The sequence below is a fragment of the Panthera leo genome, chromosome F3 (genome assembly GCF_018350215.1).
Source record: "Panthera leo isolate Ple1 chromosome F3, P.leo_Ple1_pat1.1, whole genome shotgun sequence".
Classification (NCBI taxonomy): domain Eukaryota; kingdom Metazoa; phylum Chordata; class Mammalia; order Carnivora; family Felidae; genus Panthera; species Panthera leo.
Window position 1 is genome coordinate 23,596,679 of NC_056696.1, and position 26,906 is coordinate 23,623,584.

The following is a 26,906-nucleotide window of genomic DNA, read 5'->3' on the forward strand; positions in this document are numbered from 1 at the left end:
TATAAAAAATGCCACAGTAAACATAGGGATGCATGCATATATTTTTTTGAATGTGTTTACATTTGCTTTGGGTAAATAGTAGTGGAATTACTGGCTCATGTGGTGATTCTGTTATTTTTTTTGAAGAATTTCCATACTGTTTCCCACAGTAACTGCAGCAATTTACATTTCCACCCACAGTGCATGAGGGTTTCTTTTTCTCTGTACCCTCACCAACACTTATCTTGATTTTTTTGATTCTAGCCATTCTTACAGGTGTAAAGGTGATATTTCATTTTTATTTGCCTTTTACTCATGATTAGTGATGTTGAGCATGTTTTGATGTGTCTCTTAGCCATTTGTGTGTCTTCTTTGGACTCTTGACCACCTTCACCCAGTTCTTCCACCCTCTGCCCCCAACTCTGGCAACCACAAATCTGATCTCTGTTTCTATGAGTTTGGTATTTTTAGATTCCACATATAAGTGAAATCATACAATGTTTGTTTTTCTCTCTTTCACTTAACATAGCGCCCCCACAGTTCATCCATGGTGTCACAAAAGACAGGATTTCCTTCTTTTTTATGGCCAAATAGTATTTTATTGTGGGTGTATATGTGTGTGTGTATATCACATTTTCTTTATCCATCAATGGACACAGGTTGTTTCCATGTCTTGGCTATTGTAAATAATGCTGAAATGAACTACTCTTTTTTTCACCTGAAATCATTAAAGCTAATGTTTGGGGAAGATCTTTTCAGTCCTTTCTTTTAATGTTCCTTTGTAAATTTATATCCATTCATAGCAGTTAGTCTGCATGCTTCCCCATCTCTAAAATGTGAATATCAGAACTTATTTCACAAGCTTGTTATGAGAATATGAAAATTTTTGTAAAGACCATAGTGCATAGTAGATGTTGAATATTTACATTTATGAGGCACGTGTATGGAAAAGCTGGTCTATACTTTTAGTACATGGGGGTTTTCTAATCCACAGTGGCTGGGCCCGTGTCACCATCTCCTTTGTAATGAATGTCCCCTCTGACTCTAATCCAGTAGGTATAGAGAGCCTATGAGAAGAGGCTTTCTTGGTCTGAATTCTTGATCTTTGCTTACATATACAAAGTTGTTCTCTTCAATTCACAGTGATGCTATTGTGCAGTTTTGGAGACATATTGGTCCAGTAAAGTTGTTTTCATATTTTGGTGCATTAGGTAAACTTTAGCAGTGGGGGGAGTTCCAACTTCCCACCCACCAAGCAGAGTAACTCCACTCTTAGTCACATTGTATGTTGGCTTTCTCTGTAAGATTTAGTTTGAAAAAAGCATTCCATTATAAGAAATTTTAAAAAAGAAAACCTATTCCCCAGAATAAAGAACAAACAAAAATTTTATTTGAATCTGGATTATAGAAAAGTTTTGGAAGAATTATTAATGGAAATCTGCTCAACACATTTTTTGTGTGTGGTCACTTTTCTTCAGAGGCTTTGTAGTGAGTAAGTAGAAAAAGTTATGTATGAAAATACTAAGGTTTTGAAACATGTGTTTTTGTTTTTATAAAAGAGTATATACTTTATTATTATATACTGTTTTTATTCTTTAATTAATTTAAAAAATTCATTTTCTGGGGCGCCTGGGTGGCTCATTCAGTTAAGCATCTGACTTCAACTCAGGTCATGATCTCATGGTTTGTGGGTTCGAGCCCCGTGTTGGGTTCTGTGCTAATAGCTCAGAGCCTGGAGCCTGCTTTGGATTCTGTGTGTCCCTTTCTCTCTGCCCCTCCCCCACTCGCACTCTGTCTCTCTCTCTCTCTCTCAAAAATGAATAAATGTTAAAAAAAATTTTTTTTTAATTCATTTTCCTTCAAATTTTTCCTAAGGGATAATGGGATTACAATGGGCAAAACATCTTGGAAATGCAGTTAAGGTTACAATTAATGACTTGAATGAGAACTCTGTGACACTGATTCAGGAAAATTGCCATTTAAACAAGTTGAAAGTGGTGGTAGACAGTAAGGAAAAGGAAGAGAGTGATGATATTCTTGAAGAAGGAGAAGAAAATCTTGGTAACATTAAGGTGACCAAAATGGATGCCAATGTACTAATGCATTTGAGATCCTTTGATTTCATGTAAGTGAAAAACTTTGCTGTGTCACTTTCTAAACTGGCCTGGATTGCGGGGGGGGGGGGGGGGGGGGGGGGGGGGTTGGGATGGGGGGGCGGGTGTTGGAGGGGTTAAAAATTAAGATGGTTGTTGTTTATTTGAATTAATACAGTTTTTTACCATTGGCCTAAGGAAAGCAGTAGGAACATTTTCTAGCATTTGAAATAAAATTCCCAAGCATGACAATTTTTCTCTAAAACTGATTGATTTTTATATGTCTGACATATCATATGGTCATTTTCTTACGTAATTTAAAAACAGAATTATATGTTTAAGATAGATTTGTAAAATACTTTTGAATCCATGGAATTTTATCATTAGACATAATGACAATGGTACCATTTTGATTACTAGTATGATTTTAAATATGTCTGTATTCTTTCTGATTTTAGACACCTAGACCCTTTTGGAACATCGGTGAACTATCTAGATTCTGCATTCAGAAATATAAGAAACCTTGGCATAGTGTCTGTGACTTCTACAGATATCAGTTCTTTATATGCCAAGGCACAACATGTTGCCCGGCGTCACTATGGCTGTAATATTGTCCGAACTGAGTATTACAAGGAACTAGCAGCCAGAATTGTTGTAGCTGCAGTGGCAAGGTACCAGACTGACAGCAATGTGCCTAGTATGTTTGACTGTGTGATAGAGCTACTATTACAAAAAGTGCCAGTTGCATTTTTCAAAAAATTCACAGGGTACAAATTCTCTATTCATGTCTGTGATCTTGATTTGTTTGGTAATCTTATGTCGTATCTGTTACAATTTGATTTAAAAACTTTTGTGTCTAGAATAGTTTACTCTCCAATTAAAAATTTTATTAAAGTAAGTAGTAATAAAGAAGAGATAAGAATGAAAGTTAACTTCAAATCAGTTATTGTAACAACGTAGGGTAGGTGGGGATACCACCGTGAAAAGAAAAAGCAAAGGTTGTTTTTAGATTTAGAAAAAATCACTGTTATATGTCCATTTCATCTCTTTACATAGTTTGAATAAAATGATGGCTTATATGGGCGCTTGGCTGGCTCATTTGACAAAGCATGTAACTCGTGATCTTGAGGTCATGGATTCAAGCCCCACATTGGGTGTAGAGATTACTAAAATAATAATAATAATAATAAACATAAATAAATTTTAGAAATGATGGCTTATATACTTGATTCTGCAAAGTGGTCTCACCCACAAAACAAAGTTCTTTTTTCATCAGGATTTCTAAAGAAAGCAAGGAAGATTTCTTTGAGCACCAGTTTGATTCAAAAAATTATGCTAGAAGAAGAATATAACAATATAATATAAATTGACACTGAGAACATAGCTAATGCATGATCAGCCAGCTTGTTCACTAGCCTCAACACTAGCTTTCACAGCAGTTAGATTGAAATTCCTACCTTAGCATAATACAGATTATTAAACTTCATAGACCTTTGGAGTTATTCCTAATTAGCTGAAAACTCTGATATTCAGTTTGTATACCTACCAAGGACCTAGTATATGTGCTTAAAAATGTTTATGATGTAACATCAACAAGTTGAAATTAATACATATGAAATCAGTTTAGTACATATAATTGCAAAGGGAAAACTACATAAATGATGTATCAGTTAGAATTTAACCCAAAAGTCTATAAAATTAACAGTGTCAGAAACTTTGCCTATTCATTTTTCACTTAACATTCAGCATCTGGTATACTATCCTGCAGGTAGTACTCAATCATTGTTTAGAAGAAGCTTTTATAGAAAAAAAAATAGATAAAGAGAAAGGGTGGTGGTGATGACAAGAAACAAATTGACACTGAAAATCAGAGAACGTAGTCTTTTTTTTTTTTAGATGTTTATTTTTGGGAGAGCATGTGCAGGGGACGGCAGAAAGGGGAGGGGCAGAAAGAGGGGCACAGAGCCCAGTGTGGGACTCAAACTCACAAATGGTGAGATCATGACCTGAGCTGAAGTCAGACGCTTAACCAACTGAGCCACCCAGGCACCCTGAGAATCTAGTCTTACTGACTAGTCTTATTGACTTAATTCCATAATGGAAAATGTCTAGTCACTAAAGATTCTGTCAAGCATCCTTTATTTCCTGTGTTTCAATTTGTGTAAAGGTTATACTAATGATCTTTTAAAAACACTGCCACTAAGAATTGAATTTTCCGTATTTTCCCATAATCCATCCATAGTTTACTGTCCAATTAATATTGTCAATATAAAAATGCCAAGGAAACATGATGAGCCCCCAAAATAACTTAAAAATTTTTTGCAGAGCTGCAGCCCGATGTAACAAAGGCATTGAAGTACTGTTTGCAGTGGCTTTAGAACATTTTGTGTTGGTTGTTGTGCGAGTTTTGAGGGGGCCTACTTCTGCAGATGAAACAGCCAAGAAGATTCAGTACCTGATCCATTGTCAGTGGTGTGAAGAGAGAATTTTTCAGAAGGATGGTAATATGGTAGAAGGTAAATTCAAGCTTCTCTTGACTGTATATTGTGTTTATATACAAGCCTCCAATGAATAAGTCTTTATCACATCCCTAATTATACATGTTGTTGTCCTTTGATTTTAAAGATTACAGTGCTAACTTTATTTCCTATACTGGATTTCCTTTCATCAACAGACAAGACATGCGTGTGAGTTTATTAAAGTTATTTACTCATGCTGTATTCAATTTATGCTCTCTAGCCCTGCCCTCTGTTGAAACATCTAGAAATAACTTAGATTCCACTGTCACTAATTTTAGGAACATAAGTCAGATTACCTCTTTGTCTGGGTGTTTCAAATCATTAATTTTATAAGAATAATTATCATGTTTCTGGCTGAATACAAAAACCATCAGTTATAAAATTCATTCAGTAAACATTTACTGAGACTCTACTATATGCCAGGCATGGGGATCAAAGAAAAAGATGAGGCTTATGCTGTTTCTATTTTACTTTTCTGGGACATAGAAACAGTTGCCCATTATTTTCTGTTAGAGTCTTCACATTTTTTAAGAACTCTTTAGATATTAGAGTGTTACCCCAGTGATACAAGTTGCAAATATTTTTTCTCATTTTATCACTTCTGTTGGCATCTATTTTTTAGTGTTATTTTGATTGCATTGAAGAGGATAGATATCATTGTGGTTTTCAAGGTTCCTAATAACTTAGTATGCTTTTCATTTGCACAAGTACTTTTGCTTCAGTGTTAATTGATAGTGAGAATGGAAGGCATCCGTCATTGTTCCTTTAGTTCTCTGTGGTGCTTTCTGATTCAAGCATGAGATACCTATCATTTATCATGTCAAGAAAATATCCTTCATTTCCAGTTTTACTGTATTTTAGCAAGATGTTGAATTTTGTCATGTATGTCAGCATCTGTGGAGATGATTGTGTGATATTTCTCCTTAGGTCTACTGATTTGAGTAATCATAATAAAATTTCCCAATATTGAACAATTCTGACTTTCTAAAATAAACTACTCTGCCAGGAAGTATTTTCTTAAGATGGATTCTGTTTGCAGGGCACTTGGGTGGCTCAGTCGGTTAAGTGTTGGGCTCTGCACTGACAGCATGGGACCTGCTGTAGGTTCGCTGTCTCCCTCTCTCGCTGCCCCTCCTCTGCTCGCACTCTCTCTCAAAAGCTAATATATAAACAGAAAAAAAAAAGATGGATTCTATTTGCTAATTTTTTTTAAGTTTTTGAATTTATTTTGAGTGAGAGGGTGAGAGAGAGCAGGGGAGGGAGAGAGAGAGAGTACCAAGAGGCTCCATGCTGTCAGTGCAGAGCCCCATGTAGGGCTAGAACTCACGAACTGTGAGATCATAACCTGAGCTGAGATCAAGAGTTGGATGCTTAACCGACTGAGCCACCCAGGGCTCCCAATTTGCTAATTTTTAAAATTTTGTTTTAATATTCATAAATGAGATGGTATATAGTTTTCCTTTTTAGTAGTAATTTTGGTTGGGCTTTGGAGTCTGTTTAAAAGGAATTTGGAACTTTGCCCTGTTTTTCAGTGGTTGGGAACGGTTTTAGCTTTAGCTTTTCGAAATTATTTACATAGAGTTGAGCCAAGTGGTATTCATTGGTTCCTTTTAATTTTCTTGGTTTCTGTGGTTATATTCTTGTTTTTTTAAATTTTTAGTAGCTGTCCTTTGCTTATGCTTTTGAACTTTTATCTACAGTAGTTGTTTTTTTAATCAAACATTTTAAAGGATTTTTGACCTAATTATTTACTGTAAAGAAATTAGATTTGTTTTTGAATTTGCTTGCAATCATATAGACCTTGCAGAGTGTAAATGAGTCTTTCAAAGAAGTCAGTTCGCTCAGAATTTTCTACAATTTTATCAACTTGTAATACATTGTTTCAAAAGTCAACTAGTTTCATAAGTCTTAATAAAATAATGACCCCTGCCATACTCCCTAAAGTTACCAGCTAAAATATCAGAGCTATTTCTTCTAATGTTTACATCCCTATTTCTAAATGGCATGTTTATAGTACCTATAACTTCTTTCCATGGAAGAATATTCAGCTTCTTAAACCAACCTAGTCACATGCGTGTACCTCCCTTCTCCAGTGTGGCTAAATCAGTATTCAGTGTTTATATTTTTATAAATATAAAACTATTGCTTACAAGTTGTATTAGTTATCTGTTGCTATGTAACAAATTAGTCCAACATTTAGTGGCTTAAAACAACATTTATTGTCTCATAGTTTCTCTGAGTTAAGAATCTGGGCATGGCTTAGCTGGGTCCACTAGCTCAGGGTCTCCAGGCTGCAATTAAGGTGTTTGCCAAGGCTGCAATCAAAGCCTGACTGGGTTAGGATCTGCCTACAAGCTTATTCACATAGTTACTCCCTGGATTCAGATCCTTGTAAGTTGTTAGACTGAAGACCTCAGCACCTTGCTTGCTGCTCAGTGACTTCCCCAGTTCCTAATCATACATTCCTCTTTATCTAGTTTCTCATGGCAGCTTGCTTCACCAGAATGATCCAGCAAGAACCAGAGAGAGCGTGAGAAAAAGCAAGACAGAAGTCATGATATTTTGTAACCTAGTCTAATAATATCCATCATTTTTGCCATATTTTAGTAATTAGAAATGAGCTCTAGATGTAGTGATCTCACACTTAAGGGGAACTACACAAGGGTATGAAAACCAGGAGACAAGGTCATTTGCTATCTTAGAAGTCTTTTCCAACACAGATGAACCAGTTAATATGCTGTAATAATGTTCCCTTTTGTAAATGCAACTCTTGGATAACTCTGGAATTAATCCTTAGCTGTTTTTGTTCCTTTTTTTGTGTATGTGCACTTTTCATAATCCATTCCTAAACCCTTTGCTACAGTTTCACAGCTTCTTCCTGTGTGGGTAGGTGCATCAGGCTATCTTCAGTCCCAGTGTCACCTCCCTGGAGACAGTGCTCCCACTCTCCTCTGGGTGCTTTGTTTTGCAAGTCCGCTGAAAGGTGTCGTCCTGGGGCTTCCTTTTAACCAGCGTCTTGGAGATGTTCTTTGGCTTTCTCCTTCTGATGAGTCTCCTATATCTTGGCTCTTGTATATTTTTCCACTATCCTTGTTTATTTTCTCATTTTGAATGAACACTTTGTAGCTTCCTGAGAAGAATCATGTGGCCAAGTATAGAATTGTAGGTCATAAATCGTTTTTCTTCAGAATGCGTAAGGTATTATTGTATTCATTGTCTTCTAGCCTCCAATATTGAGAAGTCTGCTATTGTTCTTATATCTAGTCCTTTGTGTGTTTTTCTCTGTGAATGCTCTTAAAACATCCTTTGTTTACCCAGTATTCTAAAATAATTTCGTAATATGTGTATTAATTCATCTTTTTAAATTTATTGTGCCTGGATAATCCGTGAGCCCTTTAAGGAACTTGAGTTCTTTAGTTCTGGGAAATTATTTTTAATTTTAATTCTGGTGTAGTTAACACACAGTACTATATTAGTTTCAGGTGTACAATAGCATGATTTATCAGTTCCATACATTACTAAGTGCTCACTAAGACAAATGCACTCCTAATCTTCACCTATTTCACACATCCTCCTCAACCCACTTTCCCTCCGGTAAACCATCTTTTCTCTATAGCTAAGAATCTGTTTTTTTGATTTCTCATTTTTCCCCCCTTTGTTTGTTGTTTCTCAAATTCCACATATGAGTGAAATCATGTGATATTTGTCTTTCTCTGGCTTATTTCACTTAGTATTGTACTCTGTAAACCCATATATGTTGGAAATAGTGAGACTTTATTCTTTTTAATGGCTGGATAATACTCCATTTGTGTATGTGTGTGGGTGTGTACACCATATCTTCTTTACCCACTTATCTATCAGTGGACACTTGGGCTGCTTCCATAGTTTGGTTGTTGTAAATAATTCTACAGTAAACATAATGATGCATATATCTTTTTGAATTAGCGTTTTCATATTCTTTGGGTAAGTACCCAGTGCTGCAATTACTAGATCATAGAGTGATTGTAGGATAGTTCTATTCTTAATTTTTTGACAAACTTCTATACTGTCTTTTTATTTTTAATTTTTTTAAATGTTTCTTTATTTTTGAGAGAGAGAGAGACAGAGCATGAGCGGGCAGGGATAGAGAGAGAGGAAGACACAGAAAACAAAGCAGGCTCTAGGCTCTGAGCTCTCAGTACAGAGCCCGACATGGGCTTGAAACCACAAACCAGGAGATCATGACCTGAGCCAAAGTCGGATGCTTAACCAACCGAGCCTCCCAGGTGCCCTTTTTATACTGTCTTCTACAGTGGCTGCACCAGTTTGCATTACCACCAACAGTGCACAAAGGTTCCTTTTTCTCCACATCTTTGCCCACACTTGTTGTTTCTTGAGTTTTTCTTTTTTTTTTTTTTTTAATGTTTCTTTATTTTTGAGAGAGAGAGAGAGCAGGGGAGGGGCAGAGAGAAGAGGGAGACACAGAATCCAAAATAGGCTCTAGGCTGTCAGCACAGAGCCTGATGCAGGACCCAAACCCACAAACCGTGAGATCATGACCTGAAGTCTGATGCTTAACGGACTGAGACACCAGGGTGCCCTTCTTGAGTTTTTGATTTTAGCCATTCTGATGGGTGTGAGGTGATATCTCATTATAGTTTTGATTTGCATTTCCCTGAGTGATGTTGAACATCTTTTCATGTGTTGGCCATCTGTATGTCTTCTTTAGATAAATGTTTGTTCAAGTCTTCTGCTCATTTTTAATTGAGTTATTTGGATTTTTTTGGTATTGAGTTGTGTAAATTCTTCATATATTTTGGATACTAACCCTTTATCATATATGTCATTTGTAAATATCTTCTGCCATTCTGTAGGTTACCTTTTAGTTTTGTTGGTTGTTTCCCTCAGTGTGGAGAAGGTTTTTATTTTGATGTAGTCCCAATAGTTTATTTTTGTATTTGTTTCCCTTGTCTCAGGAGACATATTTAGAAGGATGTTGTTATGACCAGTTTCAGAGAAATTACTGCCTCTGTTTTCTTCTAGGAGTTTTATGGTTTCGAGTCTCACATTTAGGTCCTTAATTCACTCTGAGTTTATTTTTATGTATGATATAAGAAGGTAGGCCACTTTCATTCTTTCCCATGTAGCTATCCAGTTTTCCCAACATCATTTGTTGAAGAGACTGTTTTTCCATTGCATATTCTCGCCTCCTTTGTTAAAAATTAATTTACCTTATATTTGTGGGTGTTTTTTCTGGGCTTTCTATTCTGTTCCATTGATCTCTGTGTCTTTTTTTTTTTTTCCAATACCATACTGTTTTGATTACTACAGCTTTGTAATATAACTTGAGATATGGAATTGTGATAACTCTAATTTTGTTTTTCTTTTTCAAGATTGCTTTGGCTACTCAGGGTCTTTTGTGGTTCCATGCAAATTTTAGGATTGTTTATTCTAGTTCTGTGGAAAATGCTGTTGGTATTTTGATAGGGAGTCATATTTAAAAAAATTTTTTTTAAGTTTATTTATTTGAGAAAGAGAGAGAGAGAGGACAAGAGAAAGCACAGGAGGGGCAGAGAAGAAGGGAGAGAGAGAGAATCCCAAGCAGGCTCCACACTGTTGGTGCAGAGCCCCACATGGGGCTTGATGTCAAAACCATGAGTTCGTGACCTGAGCCAAAATCAAGAGTCAGACATTTTAACCAACTGAGCCACCCAGAAGCCCTGATAGGGATCACATTTAATCCGTAGATTGCTTTGGGTAATATGGTCATTTTAACAATATTTGTTCGTGCAATCCATGAGCATGGATTTCCATTTCTTTGTGTCATCTTCAGTTTCTTTCATCAGTGTTTTATATTTTTCAGAGAACAAGTCTTTAACTTCTTTGGTTAAGTTTATTCTTAGGTATTTTGTGATTTTTTTAGTACAGTTGTAAATGGGATTGTTATCTTAATTTCTCTTTCTGCTACTTAAATAAGTGTATAGAAATGCAGTGGATTTCTGTACGTTCATTTTATATCCCACAACATTACTGAATTCATTTACGAAGTTCTAGCGGGTTTTTTGGTATAATTTTTTGGGGTTTTTTATATATAGTATCATGTCATCTGCAAACAATGAAAGTTTTACTTCTTCCTTACCAATCTGGATGCCTTTTGTTTCTTTTTGTTGTCTGATTGCTGTGGCTAAAGCTTCCAGTATTATGTTGAATGAAACTGGCAAGAGCAGACATGCTTGTCTTCTTGACCTTAGGGAGAAAGCTCTCAGTTTTTCCCCACTGAGTATGACGTTAGCTGTGAGTTTTTCATATAAAGCCTTTATGTTTCCTCTAAACCTACTTTGTTGAGGGGTTTTGTTTTGTTTTGTTTTGTTGTTTTAGTTTATTTTGAGAGGGTGGGGGGAGGGGGAGAGAGAGGATCCGGAGTGGGCTCTGTGCTGACAGCGGAGAGTCTGATGTGGAGCTTGAACTCATGAATCATGAAATCATGACCTGAGCTAAAGTCGGGGCTTAACCAACTGAGCCACCCAGGTGCCCCGAGGGCGTGTGTGTGTGTGTTTTAAGTTTATTTATTTTGAGAGAGACGGAGAGAGCACAGTCAGGGGAGGGGCAGAGAGAGGGAGAGAAAGAATCCCATGCAGACTCCATGCTGTCTTTGCAGAGCCCAATGCAGGGCTCCATCTCATGAACCATGTGATCATGACCTGAGCTGAAATCAAGAGCCACTGACTGAGCCACACAGGTGCTGCTCCTTTCAGCACGTGAAATAGGTCATTCCACTCCCTTTTGGTCTGCAAAGTTTCTGCTGAAAAAGCCACCGATAGGTTTATGGGGTTTCCTTTGTATGTAACTTTCTTCTTTGCTCATGATACTTTAAAAATTCTCTCTTTATCACTACTTTTTGCCATTTAAATTACTGTGTGTATTCATGTACCTCCTTGGGTTGATTTTGTTGGGGGATCTCTGTGCCACCTGAATCTGGATATCTGTCTTCTTTCCACCAGATTAGGGAAGTTTTCCACTATTTTTTCTTCAAATAAATTTTCTGCCCCTTTTTCTCCTCTTCTTCTGGGATCCCTATGATGTGAATGCTGTTGTGCTTGATGGAGTTGCTAAGTTCCCTAAGTCTGTTCTCATTTTGCAGAATTATTTTTCTCTCATCAGTTGAGCTTGATTACTTTCCATCACTATTTTCCAGATTGCTAATTTGTTCCTTTGCTTACTTTAGCCATCTAGTATATTTTTTATGCCATTTATTGTGTTCTTCATATCTGATTGGTTCTTTTTTATCTCTTTGTTAAGGGTCTCACTGATGTCCTTTGCTGTTTTTTTCAAGACAAGTGACTATCTTTATGATCATTATTTTTAATTCTCTTTTAAGAATATTACTTCTATCTGTTTTGTGTAGATCTCTTGCTGTGGTTTTGTCCTATCCTTTGATTTGGGACATATTCCTCTGTCTCCTTGTTTTGTCTCTGTGTCTATGTGTTAGGAAGGTCAGCTACATCTCCTGCTCTTGAAAGTAATGGCCTTATGAGGAAAAGGTCCTGTAGTGCCCTGCAGTGTAATGCCCCCTTCACCAGGGCCTGGTGCTTCAGGCATGTCTTCTGTGTGTTAACACACCCTGCTGTTGTGTCCTGGCTGCTTTTCTCTTGAGTCCAGTTGTCCAATGAGTCTCTATTTGCCTGTTATGGGCAGTGTTTGGTCCCCAGGATGGGGTGTGCAGTTTTAACAAGGTGCACGGCAGTCTGTTTGCAAAATGAGACCTGCAGGGACCCAGGGATGTATGGGTGGAGCGCACAATTTTAACAAGGTACACGAGGCTTCCAAAAAGCCTGTGTAGCCACTGCCACTGAGACTGAGGCCACACAAAACATATGGGTCAGGAGACCTAGTATTGCAAGGTTTGTACAAGTCTTCTAGGGGAGGGTACTTGCAGCCCTGGGACTGAGGCAGGTCCGGCTGGAGGGGTCGTGGTGTGGTGTAAGCAAGTTATGTAGTGAATGTCACTGGTTTCCACATAGCCATGTGTTTATGCTGGGGGTGGGACAGGGAGATTGTGCCTGACAGCTCTTTTGACCCTAGAGAAGTCCCTTGGCAATCCCTTCCCCTCCAGGACATGATCCAAAATGAGTAAACGACTCTCCCTCCCCCATGTCCCAGGCATTTTCAAATTGCTGTTTCTACACTGAATCTCCATGGGCTTTTTTTAAGGACAGGGCTCCTTTTTAAGGGCTCCATGCTCTCTTTAAGGGCAGGGACTCCACTTCCTGCTGCCCTCCAGGCTCTCCCAGAACCAAGTCCACTGATTTTTAAAATTCTGGGCTTTAAGTACTATTGGTTTTAAGAACTGATGAAATTCAAAGCCAAACGTTATGGTTATCTGTCTTCATTGAGTGAGCTTCCTTCCAGGTGTAATCATCTGTTCCTCTCCCCATGGCAGATGGTGACACTGTTTTGCTCCTCACTGCATTTCTGCCCTTCCTACCCTCTTCAGTGTGGTCTCTTCTCTGCCTTTAGTGGTGGAGTTTGTTTTTCCAGTCTTCAGGTCATTTTCTGGGTTATTTATGATGTAACTGTTATCTAGTTGTAGCCATGGGACGAGGTGAGCTTAACATCCCTCTTACTCTACCATCTTCCCAGCCCTGGAATATTTCTTTTCTTCTCTCTTTTAAACATTTATTTAGTTATTTTTGAGAGAGAGAGAGAGAGAGAGAGAGAGAGAGAGCAAGAGAGAGCAAGAGAGCACATATGCTCGTGAGCAGGAGAGGGACAGAGAGAGAATCCCAAATAGGTACCATGCTGTTAGTGCAGAGCCTGACACAGGACTTGATTCCATGAACTGTGAGATCATGACCTGAGCCGAAATCAAGAGTCAGACACTTAACTGACTGAGCCACCCAGGCGACTCTTTTCTGTTCTCTTTTCTTTCTTTCTTTTCTTTTCATAGGTGAGGTCCTTCCTTTCGAACTTACATTTTTTCCAACTTTATCCAGATACAATTAACAAAAGCTGTGTCACTTTAAGATGTACAATGTGTATCATTGATTTTATATACATATATAGTGAACTGATTACCACAATAAGATTAGTTAACACTTTCATCACCTCACAGTTACCTTTGTGTGTGTGTGTGTGATGAGAACATTTAAGATCTACTCTCTTAGCAAATTTCAGTTATATAGTATAGCATTGTTAATTACAGTCACCACACTGTACATTATTAGATCCCCAGAACTTCTTCTCTTTATAACTGAAAGTTTGCAGCCTCTTACCAACATCTCTTCATTTCCCCTGCCCCCAGGTCTTGGCAAACACCAGTCTACTCTTTTTTTGGAGTTCAGCATTTTTAGATATCACATATAAATGAGATCATAAAGTATTTCTGTTTGATTTCTTTCAGCATAATGCCCTTAAGATTCATTCACGTCACAAATTGCAGGATTTTAATCTTTTTTTGTGGCTGAATAATATTCTATTATATATGTACCACATTTTCTTTTTTTTTAAATTTACTTTTTCTTTTTTGAGTATAGTTGACATACAATGCTACATTAGCTTTAGGTGTACAACTTAGTGATTTGACAAATTTATACATTATGCCACAAATATAGCTATCATCTATTCCAGTACATCACCATTACAGTATCATTGATTGTGTTCCTTATGCTGTGTCTTTTATTCCCTTGACTTATTCATTCCATAACTAGAGGCCTGGAGACCTGTATTTCCCTTTCGCCTTCACCCATTTGGCCCAGCCTCCCATCCCCTCCCCTCTAGCAACCATCAGATTTTCTCTGTATTTATAGGTCTGACTCTGCTTTTTGTTTGTTTATTCATTTCTGGGGCTTTTTTTAGATTCCACTTGTGAGTGGAATCATTTGTCTTTCTCAGTCTGACTTACTTCATTTAGCATAACACACTCTAGGTCCATCCAGGTTGTCTCAAATGCTACAATGTTGTCCTTTTTTATGGCTGTGTAATGTTCCATTGTGTGTGGAGATATGGAGATGTACATATATCTCCATAATTTGGCTATTTGTAAATTTGGCTATTGTAAATAATGCTGCAGTAAACAGAGAGATGCATATATCCTTTCGAATTAGTGATTTTGTATTCTTTCAGTAAATACCTAGTAGTGGAATTATTGGAGCATATAGTTATTCTACTTTTAATTTGGGGGGGAACTCCCATACTGTTTTCCAGAGTGACTATACCAGTTTACTTATTATTTCTTGTCTTTTTGAGTTTAGTCATTCTGACAGGTGTAAGGTGATATCTCATTATGGTTTTGATTTGTTTCCCTGATGATTAGTGATGTTGAACATCTTTTCATGTGTCTGTGGGCCACTTGTATGTCCTCTTGGAAAAACGTCTATTCAGGTCTTCTGCCCATTTTTTATTCAGATTGGTTTTTTTCGGTGTTGAGTTGTAGAAGCTCTGTCTGGGGGCGCCTGGGTGGCTCAGTCGGTTAAGCGTCTGACTTCAGCTCAGGTCACGATCTCGCGGTCCACAAGTTCGAGCCCCATGTCGGGCTCTGGGCTGATGGCTCAGAGCCTGGAGCTTGCTTCCGATTCTGTGTCTCCTCTCTCTCTGCCCCTCCCCCGTTCATGCTGTGTCTCTCTCTGTCTCAAAAATAAATAAACGTTAAAAAAAATTTAAAAAAAAAAAAAAAAAAAAGCTCTGTCTGTATATTGGATATTAACCCTTTATTGGATATATCATTTGTAAATATTTCTCTAATTCAGTAGGCTGAATTTTTTTGTTCGTTGTTTCCTTCGCTATGCAAAGCTTTTTATTTTGATGTAGTCCTAATAGTTTATTTTTGCTTTTGTTTTCCTTGTCTCAGGAGATATATCTAGAAAAATGTTGCTACAGCTAATGTCAGAGAAATTACTGCCTGTGCGGTCTTCTAGAAGAGATGGTTTCAGGTCTCACATTTAAGTCTTTAATCCGTTTTGTGTTTATTTTTGTGTATGGTGTAAGAAGGTGGTTCAGTCTCATTCTTCTACATATAGATGTCAAGTTTTTCCAGCACCATTTTTTGAAAAGACTGTCTTTTTCCCATTGTATATTCTTGCCTCCTTTGTCATAGGTTGACCATGTAATTGTGAGTTTATTTCTGGACTCTATTTTGTTCCATTGATCTATGTGTCTATTTTTGTGTTATTTTTTCTCGATAATTTTCTTCTCAAAGTCTCTTTTCTGTCTTCCAGGAAATAATTTTAGCTATATATTGGATCTTCTAGATTGATCCTCTGTTTTATTTTAATAATCCTATTCATTTCTTTGGCATTTAGTTCTCCTTTATAGCTATCCCTGATTGTTATTTTCCAACTCTTCTTTTTAAATTTTTGTCATATTTTGTCTTTTTTTAAGTTACTTCATATTTTCTTATTATTTCTTTTTTAATAGTGTCCTATTCTTATTTCACAAGAATCTTGGTTCAGCCTTATCCAAGATTAACTTCATCTTTTGGAATGAGGAAACACAGAGCCTGGTTGTGGGTATTAGAGAAGGAAATCTAGGGGTCTTAATTGAACCCCTTCAAAATTTTTAGCTAGACCTCTTTTTTGCAGTACCAACCCTCTACCCATCTTTCGAGATGATCAGTACCTTCAATTCTCAGCTCTTTCTGGAGTCCCACAACACTAGCGGTCTTGCTGTTTTGTTGGTAGCCTTCTGCCCATCTAATCTGTGCTAAGAATATTGGTTATAGTTGAGTATATTTTATATTTAGGGGAGGATAGATTTTTTAGTTTTGTATAATTGTTGCTGTTATTTTGTTGTTCTGTTCCCTATTTTTCTGTATTGTAATTTGGTTCTCTGTCGTGGTAGATCTCAAATGTCTGATGGTCTTGGTGCTCACTGAAAGTTGTTTGGAAGCACTGGAGTCAGGGGTTGTAAACTGATGGATTTTACCGTATGTAATGAGAAGGCACCAGTTTGTCTTGTCACTAGGGGACCCCCCAAATGACCATGAATAATACGTATTCAGTTTTTTTTCTTGGATTGGTAATTTTTTCTAGAAAAATCTTTGAATCTTCCACCAGCCTTCTAGGAGCCATGTTGGGGAAAGGAGACTTGGAAGATCTTACATTTATCATGTCTTTTACTTAATGCCTCTTTTCCTAAACCTCCTTATTCTCAACTGTGACTGCTGCCCCTGGTTCCAGATCCTCAATGGTTCAGCCTTACCCAAGATTAACTTCATCTTTTGGAACGAGGAAGCACAGAGCCTGGTTGTGGGTATTAGAGAAGGAAATCTAGGGGTCTTAATTGAACCCCTTCAAAATTTTTAGCTAGACCTCTTTTTTGCAGTACCAACCCTATACCCATCTTTGGAGATGATCAGTACCTTCAATTCTCAGCTCTTTCTGGAGCCGCACAACACTAGTGGGCTTGCTGTTTTGTTGGTAGCCTGTCTGCCCATTTCAGGCTTAGGCTTTAGCATTCTCTGGCCTGCTAAATCCGTTATCCCCTTGTGTACCTTATTTCCACTTCTAAAATTTTACTGACCTCTCTCATCATCTTGTTACCTCCTCCCAATTTATTTATCGTTTGGTTTGATTTTTATTCCTTTGTTCTCATTTTAATAATGCTTTAGGAGACAGCAGAGATAAAGTACACGTTTAATCCATTGCATTTAAATAGAAGTCTCCAAATATTTTTAATTCCTCATCTAGAATTGTCTTCACAGCCTATATACCAATGCCCTGACAGAACTAGTTTTCTTTCTTTATTCCTTCGTTTTTTGCTACTAGTAACTTGAAATGATAGCCCTGACCTGTCAAAGAGGGAATTTGCTATTGCTGACCTAGCACTTAGAAATCCTAGGTAAGGGGCTTGGGAAAAGACATAGGTTGGTATGATGGGAGCATTTTGTAGATGCATCAAGAAACAAACTGACTAATAATTCATGTGTGTGCTGCCGCCTGCCTGTGGTAAGTGGGTATAACTGAAAGAACTGTAAATATAAATTACCCTAATTTGGATAATACTGCCTATAGTTTTGTAGTTTAGTTATTTAATGGTTCCAGGAAAGACTTCTTGAGTATATTCATATAACGTTGGAACATGTTCTCAACAAATTTAATGTTGATGATAAGGCTTAGAGTTCAATAATACTGAAAAGTCGATCTAGTAGAAACAGCGAGGGAAGAAGCCTTTAAGTAAATCTAAAATAAGATCTCGTATCTGTGCATTATGGCATTTAATTACGTTGAATAACAGTGATGTTGGATAGCAATGGGCTATAGACCTATGGCCCTACCAAGTAATTCTGAGTTCTGAATATATCTAGAACTGATTGATCAGATCAGGCCATTCCAAGAAAGTGGATGATAACTTAGGAATGCCCTGGGGGAAGTCAGTTGGAGAGAGTCTGATTTAAAATGACTATTCTGGGGCTTAAGTGAACTGAATAGTCCATAGTAAAATATTGCCCCATTTTTGGAAACTAAGAATAATGCTAGTATTTCCCCAATTTCCTTGTGATTATAAGGTCTCACACTGTTCTTTAAACTGAATTAAGATTCTTCTAACCTATTTGGGGGGGCTGAATATGGATCAAGCCTAAGGAGTAATTTGTTTTCTTTCCAAATGCATTAAGTAACTAATGAGAAAGGTCTTTATTTTGATGGGATGTTGGTTACATTTATTAAAACTCAACCTTTTCACATAACACGTATAAATTTTATTGCATATAATTTACACCCCAATCAGTTGATTTTAAATGAGTATCTTGTGGACTTCTAGACTTTCTCCTACTTAAATTGTTTCATGTAGCATAGTGACTAAACCCTAGTAGAAGTTTTGCCTCTAATAAGCCATTTGACCTGGATTTCTATGACCTCTCAAGTTTTAATTCTCTGATCTGGATAATTGAGATTTTAACAGTACCTACTTCAAAGAGTTGTAAGGATTAAATTTTTTAAATGCATATAAAATACTTAGCATAATACCTGGCACATAGTAGATCCTCATTATATAGTAGCTGCAAATTATTATTAACAATTACTATTTACATTGTCATTTCTCCTTTGAGTTCTCTTTTTATATTTTCACAGAAAACCCATATAGACAGCTGCCCTGTAACTGTCATGGAAGCATGCCTGGAAAGACAGCAATAGAACTTGGACCTCTATGGTATGTGCTTAAGCATAAGAATATACAGATGGTTCCTGACTTAGGATTTTTTGACTCTATAGTGGTGCAAAAGCGATACACATTCAATAGAAAGTGTATTTCAAATTTTGCATTTTAATCTTTTCCCATGCTAGCAATATGCAATACGGGTCCTCTCTCATGATGCTGGCAAGTAGCATTAAGTCACAGCTCCCAGCCAGGCAGACGATCATGAGGATCAACAACCAGTACACTTAACAACCATTCAGTTTTTCCACTTTCAATATAATCAATAAATCATATGAAATAATCAACACTTTATAAAATAGACATTGTGCTGGATATTTTTTGCCCAACTGTTAACTAATTTAAGTGTTCTGAGAATGTTTAAGGTAGTTAGGTTATGCTATGATGTTCGGGAGGTTAGTTCTAGTACATGCATTTTCAGCTTGTAATGGGTTTATCGAGACATAATTCCGTCATAGGAATTATGTTAAGGAAGGCCAGTATTCAAAATTGATTTACATATTGATTTATTATGTGTGGTAAAAGAACAAATTTCAATTTAATTTTTTTTTAAGTCTAGGTAAATAATTATAATTCTTCTACCCCTATGAAGCTAAAGTGTTTTCTGTTTTCAGATTTTTCTATACCATTATTCTCACAAGTTTGTGACACTGCTAAGAGATGGTGAGATCAAAAAGAGCCTGGCAGATCTGCAAACTAGATCATTCATTTCTGAATTAGTAAGAATGAGGCTTTTTTCAGCTGACAGTTTGCAGAACTAGGATGTGATTATGAAATGATCACCGTAACTTCTTATAGAAGAGTCAACTTGATATAAGAAGTCTTCAAGAAATTAGTTTTAAGTGAGAAGGACATGTGAAAGTACATGCTTTTGTTTTAGGTAAAGCTGTTTAGATGGGACTCACCTGCAAAGATTTCCTCACTCAGAGCCATTGTTCATGTCTTTACTCTCATGCACAGTCTCTTCCCCTTTCCCCAGATCCAGTTCAAATTGTGTCCTCTTTGAAGTTTCCGGTGTTTCACCCAAAATTTCTAAATCCCATTTTAGTAAATCTCACATCGATCATTCATTTGACACTTTAAAGTCATACATCTTTTCATATGTATTTGCTAACCAAATAGTAATAGCTGTCATTCATTGAGGATATACTTAGGATTTTCTGTGTGCTATCTCATTAATTCCCATAACAAGACTGAAAAGTTTTATTTTCTATTTTGTGATGAAAAATAAGAGACTCAAAAGCAGTAATCACTCAAGATTACATAGATAGTAAGTGGTGGAGCCAGCATGTGAATTCAGGTTTATCTGACTTGGAATTTCATATTCTGTCCATTATACCGGTCATTCTCAAATTAAATGGAAAGTCGATGAGACGTGACATTTTTTAACTGAATCACCATCACCACTGTAATTCTCCTATACCTACTCCTGTCCCACCCCACTTTACCATACACAAGGTGGATTAAGACTTACTGACAAGAATATGCATTATGAAAACTTATGTTTCACACTGTGCGCCTGTCTAGGTCCTATCTAGATTTATAGGCTTTTATAGGGTAAACCCTGTCTTTTATACTTTGGTGTATCTTCCACACCCGTATGTACCACAGGGCTAGTAGTCTTACACACCTTACCTGAGGGCTCAATAAATTCTTTGTTGATTTACTGTGAGTGAAATTTCCACAACTAATCCCACTAACTTAGAGAAATAACATGATAAAAGGTGTGGGCAAATAGAAGGTAATTTTAAATTAAACCATAAATTCTTGGGATGCCTGGGTGGCTCAGTTGGTTAAGCATCCAACTTCGGCTCAGGTCATGATCTCATGGTTCGTGAGCTCAAGCCCCTCATTGGGCTGTGCTGACAGCTCAGTGCCTGGAGCCTACCCTACTTCAGATTCTGTGTCTCCTTCTCTCTGCCCCTGTCCCCCTCTCAAAAGTAAACATTAAAATAAATCATAAATTCTTTAATTTCAGCATTTACTCCATCCTATAAATTAAGTTAGTTGTGATTAAATTATGGAGACTTTTTTTTTTTTTAAGTTTATTTATTTATTTTGAGAGAGAACATGTGTGGTGGAAGGCAGAGAGGAAGAGGATACCAAGCAGGCCCAAGCAGGCTCTGCACTCAATGTGCAGAGCCTGATGGGGGCTCAAATTCACGAACCATGAGATCATGCCCTGAGCCAAAATCAAGAGTCAAGTGCTTAGCCAACTGAACCACCCAGGTACCCTGAGACTTTTATTTTTAATAGACCTTTCTCAAACCCAGTTCTCTGTATTTTTTTTTTTTCCTTTTCCAGGTCAAGTTCCCTTTTCAATACTGGATTCCTCAAAAGAATGCTATTTGAATCTCTTCACCATGGTTTAGATGACATTCAGACCCTAATAAAGACATTAATCTTTGAATCAGAGTGTACTCCTCAAAGTCAGTTTTCAGTTCCTACGCCTTCAAATCTCAAGCAAGGTGACATTTACATTCAGGGCCTGAAATGAGTAACAATTTTATTAAAATATATATTTTTTTCTAGTTTTAGTAGACTAAAAGAACTAAACGTCTGTTGTGGTTTTATTATCCTATACCTGCTTTGTAGAGAGAGAAACCTTAGGTAATTCTGAGAATAGTGTCGAAAATTTTCGTAATATCCATTGAGACACAGAAGCTGTACACTTTCACTCATTACAACTGTTTTTTGTCCTTTATTTTCTCTTTGGTATAAAATAGGCTTTTGTAGTTTTATCTGGCTGTTGATACAAGGGTGGGCCTATTAGACATTCTAGTTAAGTCATTAAAAGCAGCAGCTATTGTTAGGCAGTTAAAAATGTAAACCTTGTAGTCTGTTTTTACCACAGAATCTCGTATTTCATAAAAGCAGTGTGTGTAGAATTTCGTAAGCTTTTATTTAAAGTTTGAATTGTTGCTTAAGGTCATTCTGTAAAATATTTTGTTATTCCCATGTTTTTATTTTAGAAGAATGTGGTGTGTTTATTAAAACTACAGATGATACCACACCAGATAACTACATTGCACAAGGTATGTATATGTCCGTGTGTGTATATACGTAAATATGTATGTATTAGTGCAAAAACGCAGTTAGAAGGGCAGGAAGAGATTGCTCTGGTGGCCTTCTTTAAAATGCTTCTTTACCGTATTATACTGACAACATAACTATAGTAAAACTTGTTTATCTGGCATTTGCACAGTTCAGAATTTCTATTAACATGTACTTGTTCACATCTCTAATATATGGTGATCCCCTTGAAAGAACTAGAAGACCTTGAAGAACCATGTGAACCAAACTTAAGCTCAAATTATATTTGATACAGTAATAAAGATTGTTTTATTCTAATTCTTTTAAACTTTCTCATCAACATATATCACAATTCCATTAATTAACCATAAGACCCTGTTCTCTAGCCATGAAGAATTTACTATATAGCCTTTCTTATAATTTGGGATGTGTGCATGCACACTTTAAAATATGGTTGTATTAGGGATTACAAATTCGAATCCAAACGATTTTAAGATTTATGTCAGTGTCTTAATGTCTAAGGTTTTGTTTTGCTCTTTAAAAGCTTAGATTCTAGGGGCGCCTGGGTGGCTCAGTCGGTTAAGCGTCCAACTTCAGCTCAGGTCATGATCTTGCGGTCCATGAGTTCAAGCCCCGCGTCAGGTTCTGTGCTAACAGCTCAGAGCCTGGAGCCTGTTTCAGATTCTGTGTCTCCCTCTCTCTGACCCTCCCCCGTTCATGCTCTGTCTCTCTCTGTCTCAAAAATAAATAAACATTAAAAAGAATTTAAAAAAATAAAAAAATAAATAAAAGCTTAGATTCTAAATGTGTTTTGAATACTAATAAAAAGAACTAGATAGTGTTAAGACAGAGGAACAGAACAATGCCCTTTCATGTCACTAATGTCATTTCACAATTACAAAGCTAAAATATGTTCCCAATTTTCAGAAATCATACTTCTTTCCACATTGATCTTTTATTACTAGCTTTTGAGAATTTAAATACTTGCCTGAGATAGAAATACATTTTTCTTGTAAGTTTAAGGTCAGATGACTAAAGTCAGAATAAGATTTTGTCAAAGTAAATTGAGACCATTGTTGTAATAATTGTTCACAAGCACTGAAATTCTGAAGAGGAGAGTTTTTGCTGTAAATTGGGTGATTTCAAGTGCTTCAGTTAATGCACGTACAATATTCCTTTGCTTGTTTGTGCTACCTGTGAGAAGTAAAACTTGCCACCTTATAAAGTGAGGATTTGGTGGGGAGAGGGGATAGATTTGTTTTGCTTTCAGTGTGTGTAAGTGCTCATTTTTTGTGTAAGTAGCCCAGGCTAACATGACCCCTATACTGGAGGACAGTCGGACGCCCACATCCAGCCAGCATTAGAGGATACAGTGGCTGACAGGGTTGAAATGTCAGTGAATGACAAAGGACAGAATTACAATTTTTTATTAGTTGCTCAACATTTTAGTGTTGATCTTCAAAGCCAAGAAAACTTCAACTCCTTTTAATAGTATATGGTTTAATAACTACTAAATGCTCCTTCCAATGGTCATGTTTAGTTGGCATCTTCAACTAATTTGCTAACATTCACAATTCTACCCAATCCTCAGTTGGGAGAGTAAAGGCATTATGGTACATTGCAATAAGCATTGGATTTAAGAGCATCATTTTACTCCTGTTTGTCGTGTAACCTCAGCCAGGCCACTCACCTTCAGCAGGGGTGTCTTAAATCCTTCTTAGAATAAAGCAAAATACGAGTTTTAAAAATAAAGTCTCTGAGCTGTTCTTATATATAAAGAGAATCAGACTAATCTCTATGGGTTCTCAAAAATTATTATTTTAAGATTGATCAATATTTAAATCTTTCACAATAGAAAATATCAGGCCAAAAAGAGTCATTATTAAGGTGTTCTGATTTTTTGTATGTGTATGTTTCAGGAAAAAGAAAAGGTAATGAAACAGTCACAACTTTAGCCAAAAGGCAAAAGACTGATGTCAGTACTGAACATCCTCCCTTTTATTACAACATCCACAGACACAGCATTAAAGGAATGAATATGCCAAAGTAAGACAACCAGTGAATGGCAAAATGTATATGTTATATTTTAATGACATTGTGATTTACATAAAAATACAGAACCTTTTTTTTTCCTTTCCTTCCTGCAGGTTGAAAAAGTTTTTGTGCTATCTTTCTCAAGCAGGCTTTCGAGTGAGCCGAACTCATTTTGACCCAATGGGTGTTCGTACAGATGCACCTCTGGTGCAATTTAAATCGATCCTTTTAAAGTACAGCACCCCTACATACACGGGAGGACAGTCGGAGGGCCACGTCCAGCCAGCATCCGAGGATACAGTGGCTGACAGGGTTGAAATGTCAATGAACGACAAAGCAGAAGCAAGCAGTTGCAGAAGATGGTAAATGTAGCCAAGAGTTACTCCAGATGTCTGTCTAGATGGCCTGGTAGTTCTCTATACCAACTGTAGTTCTTTTTCTATTCTTTTAATTCAGTGGTGTAAAAATAAAAAAAACAGTGTTTTCATTCAGAAAATTAGCAGTTTCTAACTTAGCTAGTTTGGGAGCTGTGCTTTCCAGTTTTTTCTTATTGTAAAGAAAACTTAAAATTTTAATGAAAACATTTCATATGAAGCCAGGTTTATGACTGAGATCACCCTACCATTTAGTAACTCAGAAAACTTTCACTTGCAAAGTGTTTGGAATTTTATGTATGTTATGGAACCATCCTTTACTGTTCTTAATCACATGTCTACTTAAACTGATTCATGTCTTTCTGTTTAAGCACACAAAATGAAGCCAAAAGCCTTTTACGTATTACCCTAAATAGAACAATGCCCTTTCATGTCACTAACATTATTTCACAATTACAGAGCTAAAATGTGTTCCCAATTTTCAGAAATCATACTTCTTTCCACATTGATCTTTTAATTTATTACTAGCTTTTGAGAGTTTAAATACTTGTCTGAGATAGAAATAAGTTTTTCTTTTAAGTTTAAGGTCAGGTGACTGAAGTCAGAGTAAGAGTTTGTCAAAGTAAATTGAGACCATTGTTCTAATAGTTGTTCATAAGCACCGAAATTCTGGAGAGTTTTTGCTGTAAATTAAATTGGGTGATCTCAAGTGCCTCAGTTAATGCACGTACAATATTCATTTGCTTGTTTGTGCTACCTCTCAGAAGTAAAACTTGCCACCTTATGAACTTACGAAGTAAGGATTTTTGGGGGGGTGGTGGGAGACAGATTTGCTTTGTTTTTGGGTGTGTGTATGTGCTCATTTTTTTGTATAAGTAGCCCAGGCTAACATGACTGTGAAAATTAGTAGAAGCTCCATTAATAAATTTTGTTCTTGCTTCATTTGAATGTAAAAGTTTGGATAACAGGATTTGGTATAAAGTTTAGATTTTTGTCTCAAGGACTTAATCCATATTTACCCTGCATTACTTTTTAGAGGAAGTAACTTTTTATCTGAGTGAGCATAAAGCTTGGGGGATGGAGAAGAGTTATAACTGAAAAGGTTTTAAATACACTATGGAAGAAAAAAAGCACACCCATGACATATTTAAAGATCCAGGGAGTGAGATCAACATAGTAGATAAGCAGAAATAAAAAAAATTCTTTGTGTTATTACAGCATAGTCCTAGGAGGATGTGTTTTCTCCCATTAGTAGAATCATATTTAAATAAACGAACAGGTGAACTGCAAGTGATATACTAGAATGACCCCCCAAAAAACCCTGTAACTTTTGCCAGTTAAAATTATTACAAATGAGCACAAAAATAAAAGTTATTACTTTTTTGTTTATATACTTAAAAATTACTATAAATCCACAAGGCAAACCAGCGCTTGGACCATCTGTACATATTGTTAAATTGAGTATCTGTCTCAAATCTTGCCAAATGCTTGTCAGCGTGACATATTTTGATCAGTGATAACGTTGGGCTTTATGCCAGGAGCCTAATTTGATAGAGAAATAATATATAAATTACTGTTATTTAAAATATATGTTGTGTTTTAATTTCACATACACAGATTTTCCAAAGAAAGGTGGTGAGAAGTAGTCAGGAACTCTGTTAAGGTAATGTTATCAACCTAAAGAGGAAATACTTTTAAAATTCCAAATAATGCTACATTAGCGCCTTGTCCCCATTAACTACTGTGGTAGTTTGGGGCATGCAGATGTTGAGTGCATTGTAAAATAGTATCAGTTGTATTGCTCCATTAAATTTTGATTAATACAAGCAGCCAGTTTTTACTCTACCATCAGGAAACCAGTGTGTTGACTCTGCTAGCTGCTTACGTCACTACTCTAACCATACACTCGAGAAATAGAAGAAAGGAAGAAATGGGGTTGGGAGCCAACGTGGTGGATTTGGGTTAAAACCCGTTTATCACCTGAGTTCAACCAGACTCCACTCTGAATAAATGCATGATGTTCTGGTTTCCAGAAATCAGAACTTAAGACCAGTTCAGTAATCCCAAAAGGTCTAGGAATTTCTTTCCTCGGTGCATAATTGCTCTGGCAAATGGCCCAGGTTACTCTGGAGAAGGCTAAGAGGAAAATACATATCATAGCCTTGTGATGTTTTGGCAGGGTCCTTTCTCAAAGTGCTCTGAAAATACGAATTAAATCAGACCTGGGACTTGCTAAGGTATCATGACAACTATCGTGGCTCAAGTCAGACCTGTAGTTTTCAGTAATATAAATCAAGTAGGACCACTCTGGCCCTTTAGATCACATGACCAATTAGCCAAAGCCAAAAAAATCCTATGTCAGACTATACTGATCATCCTGTCAGTCCTACTGCCTGTTATAGTAACTCTAACTATGTACACCTTTCTGGGCCAGCAGTTAAGGGAACTAAGTTTCTGACAGACTGCTGCTTGGGCAATGTCCACTGAATAATCATCTTCCACAGGCATCCCTGGCCAATTGACATACTATTCAAGGATGCCCTGCTCACCACTATATTTCCCAAGCCTAGGTAAAGACAGCTGACCAGGCTCTTGTGAGATATACAGTGAGACAGTGGTGAGCAGATCACATATAATACATTCTCTCCAATATTCCCCCTTTTAAGTCTTTGATTTCCTTTCTCTACATTATATCACAGCATTTCTAGCATCTTCCCTCCAGTTTAGAGGAGCCAGTCCTGAGT

At 36.8% G+C, this 26,906-nt stretch overlaps 1 protein-coding gene across 3 annotated transcripts in view; it reads left to right on the forward strand.

The window, feature by feature from the left end:
• Positions 1-25,301, forward strand: part of TRMT1L (tRNA methyltransferase 1 like) — a 40,961-nt gene extending 15,660 nt beyond the window's left edge. For 2 of the 3 annotated variants that reach the window (XM_042924564.1, XM_042924566.1), the window contains 8 exons: positions 1,855-2,104; positions 2,531-2,743; positions 4,398-4,588; positions 18,637-18,715; positions 21,026-21,189; positions 21,694-21,756; positions 23,674-23,800; positions 23,902-25,301. In XM_042924564.1, coding sequence (XP_042780498.1) covers positions 1,855-2,104; positions 2,531-2,743; positions 4,398-4,588; positions 18,637-18,715; positions 21,026-21,189; positions 21,694-21,756; positions 23,674-23,800; positions 23,902-24,154 — 1,340 coding nt within the window. In that variant the 3' untranslated portion in view covers positions 24,155-25,301. The remainder of the gene's footprint in view (positions 1-1,854; positions 2,105-2,530; positions 2,744-4,397; positions 4,589-18,636; positions 18,716-21,025; positions 21,190-21,693; positions 21,757-23,673; positions 23,801-23,901) is intronic. The other variant, XM_042924565.1, reaches the window with a different exon arrangement.
• Positions 25,302-26,906: the final 1,605 nt, after the last annotated feature.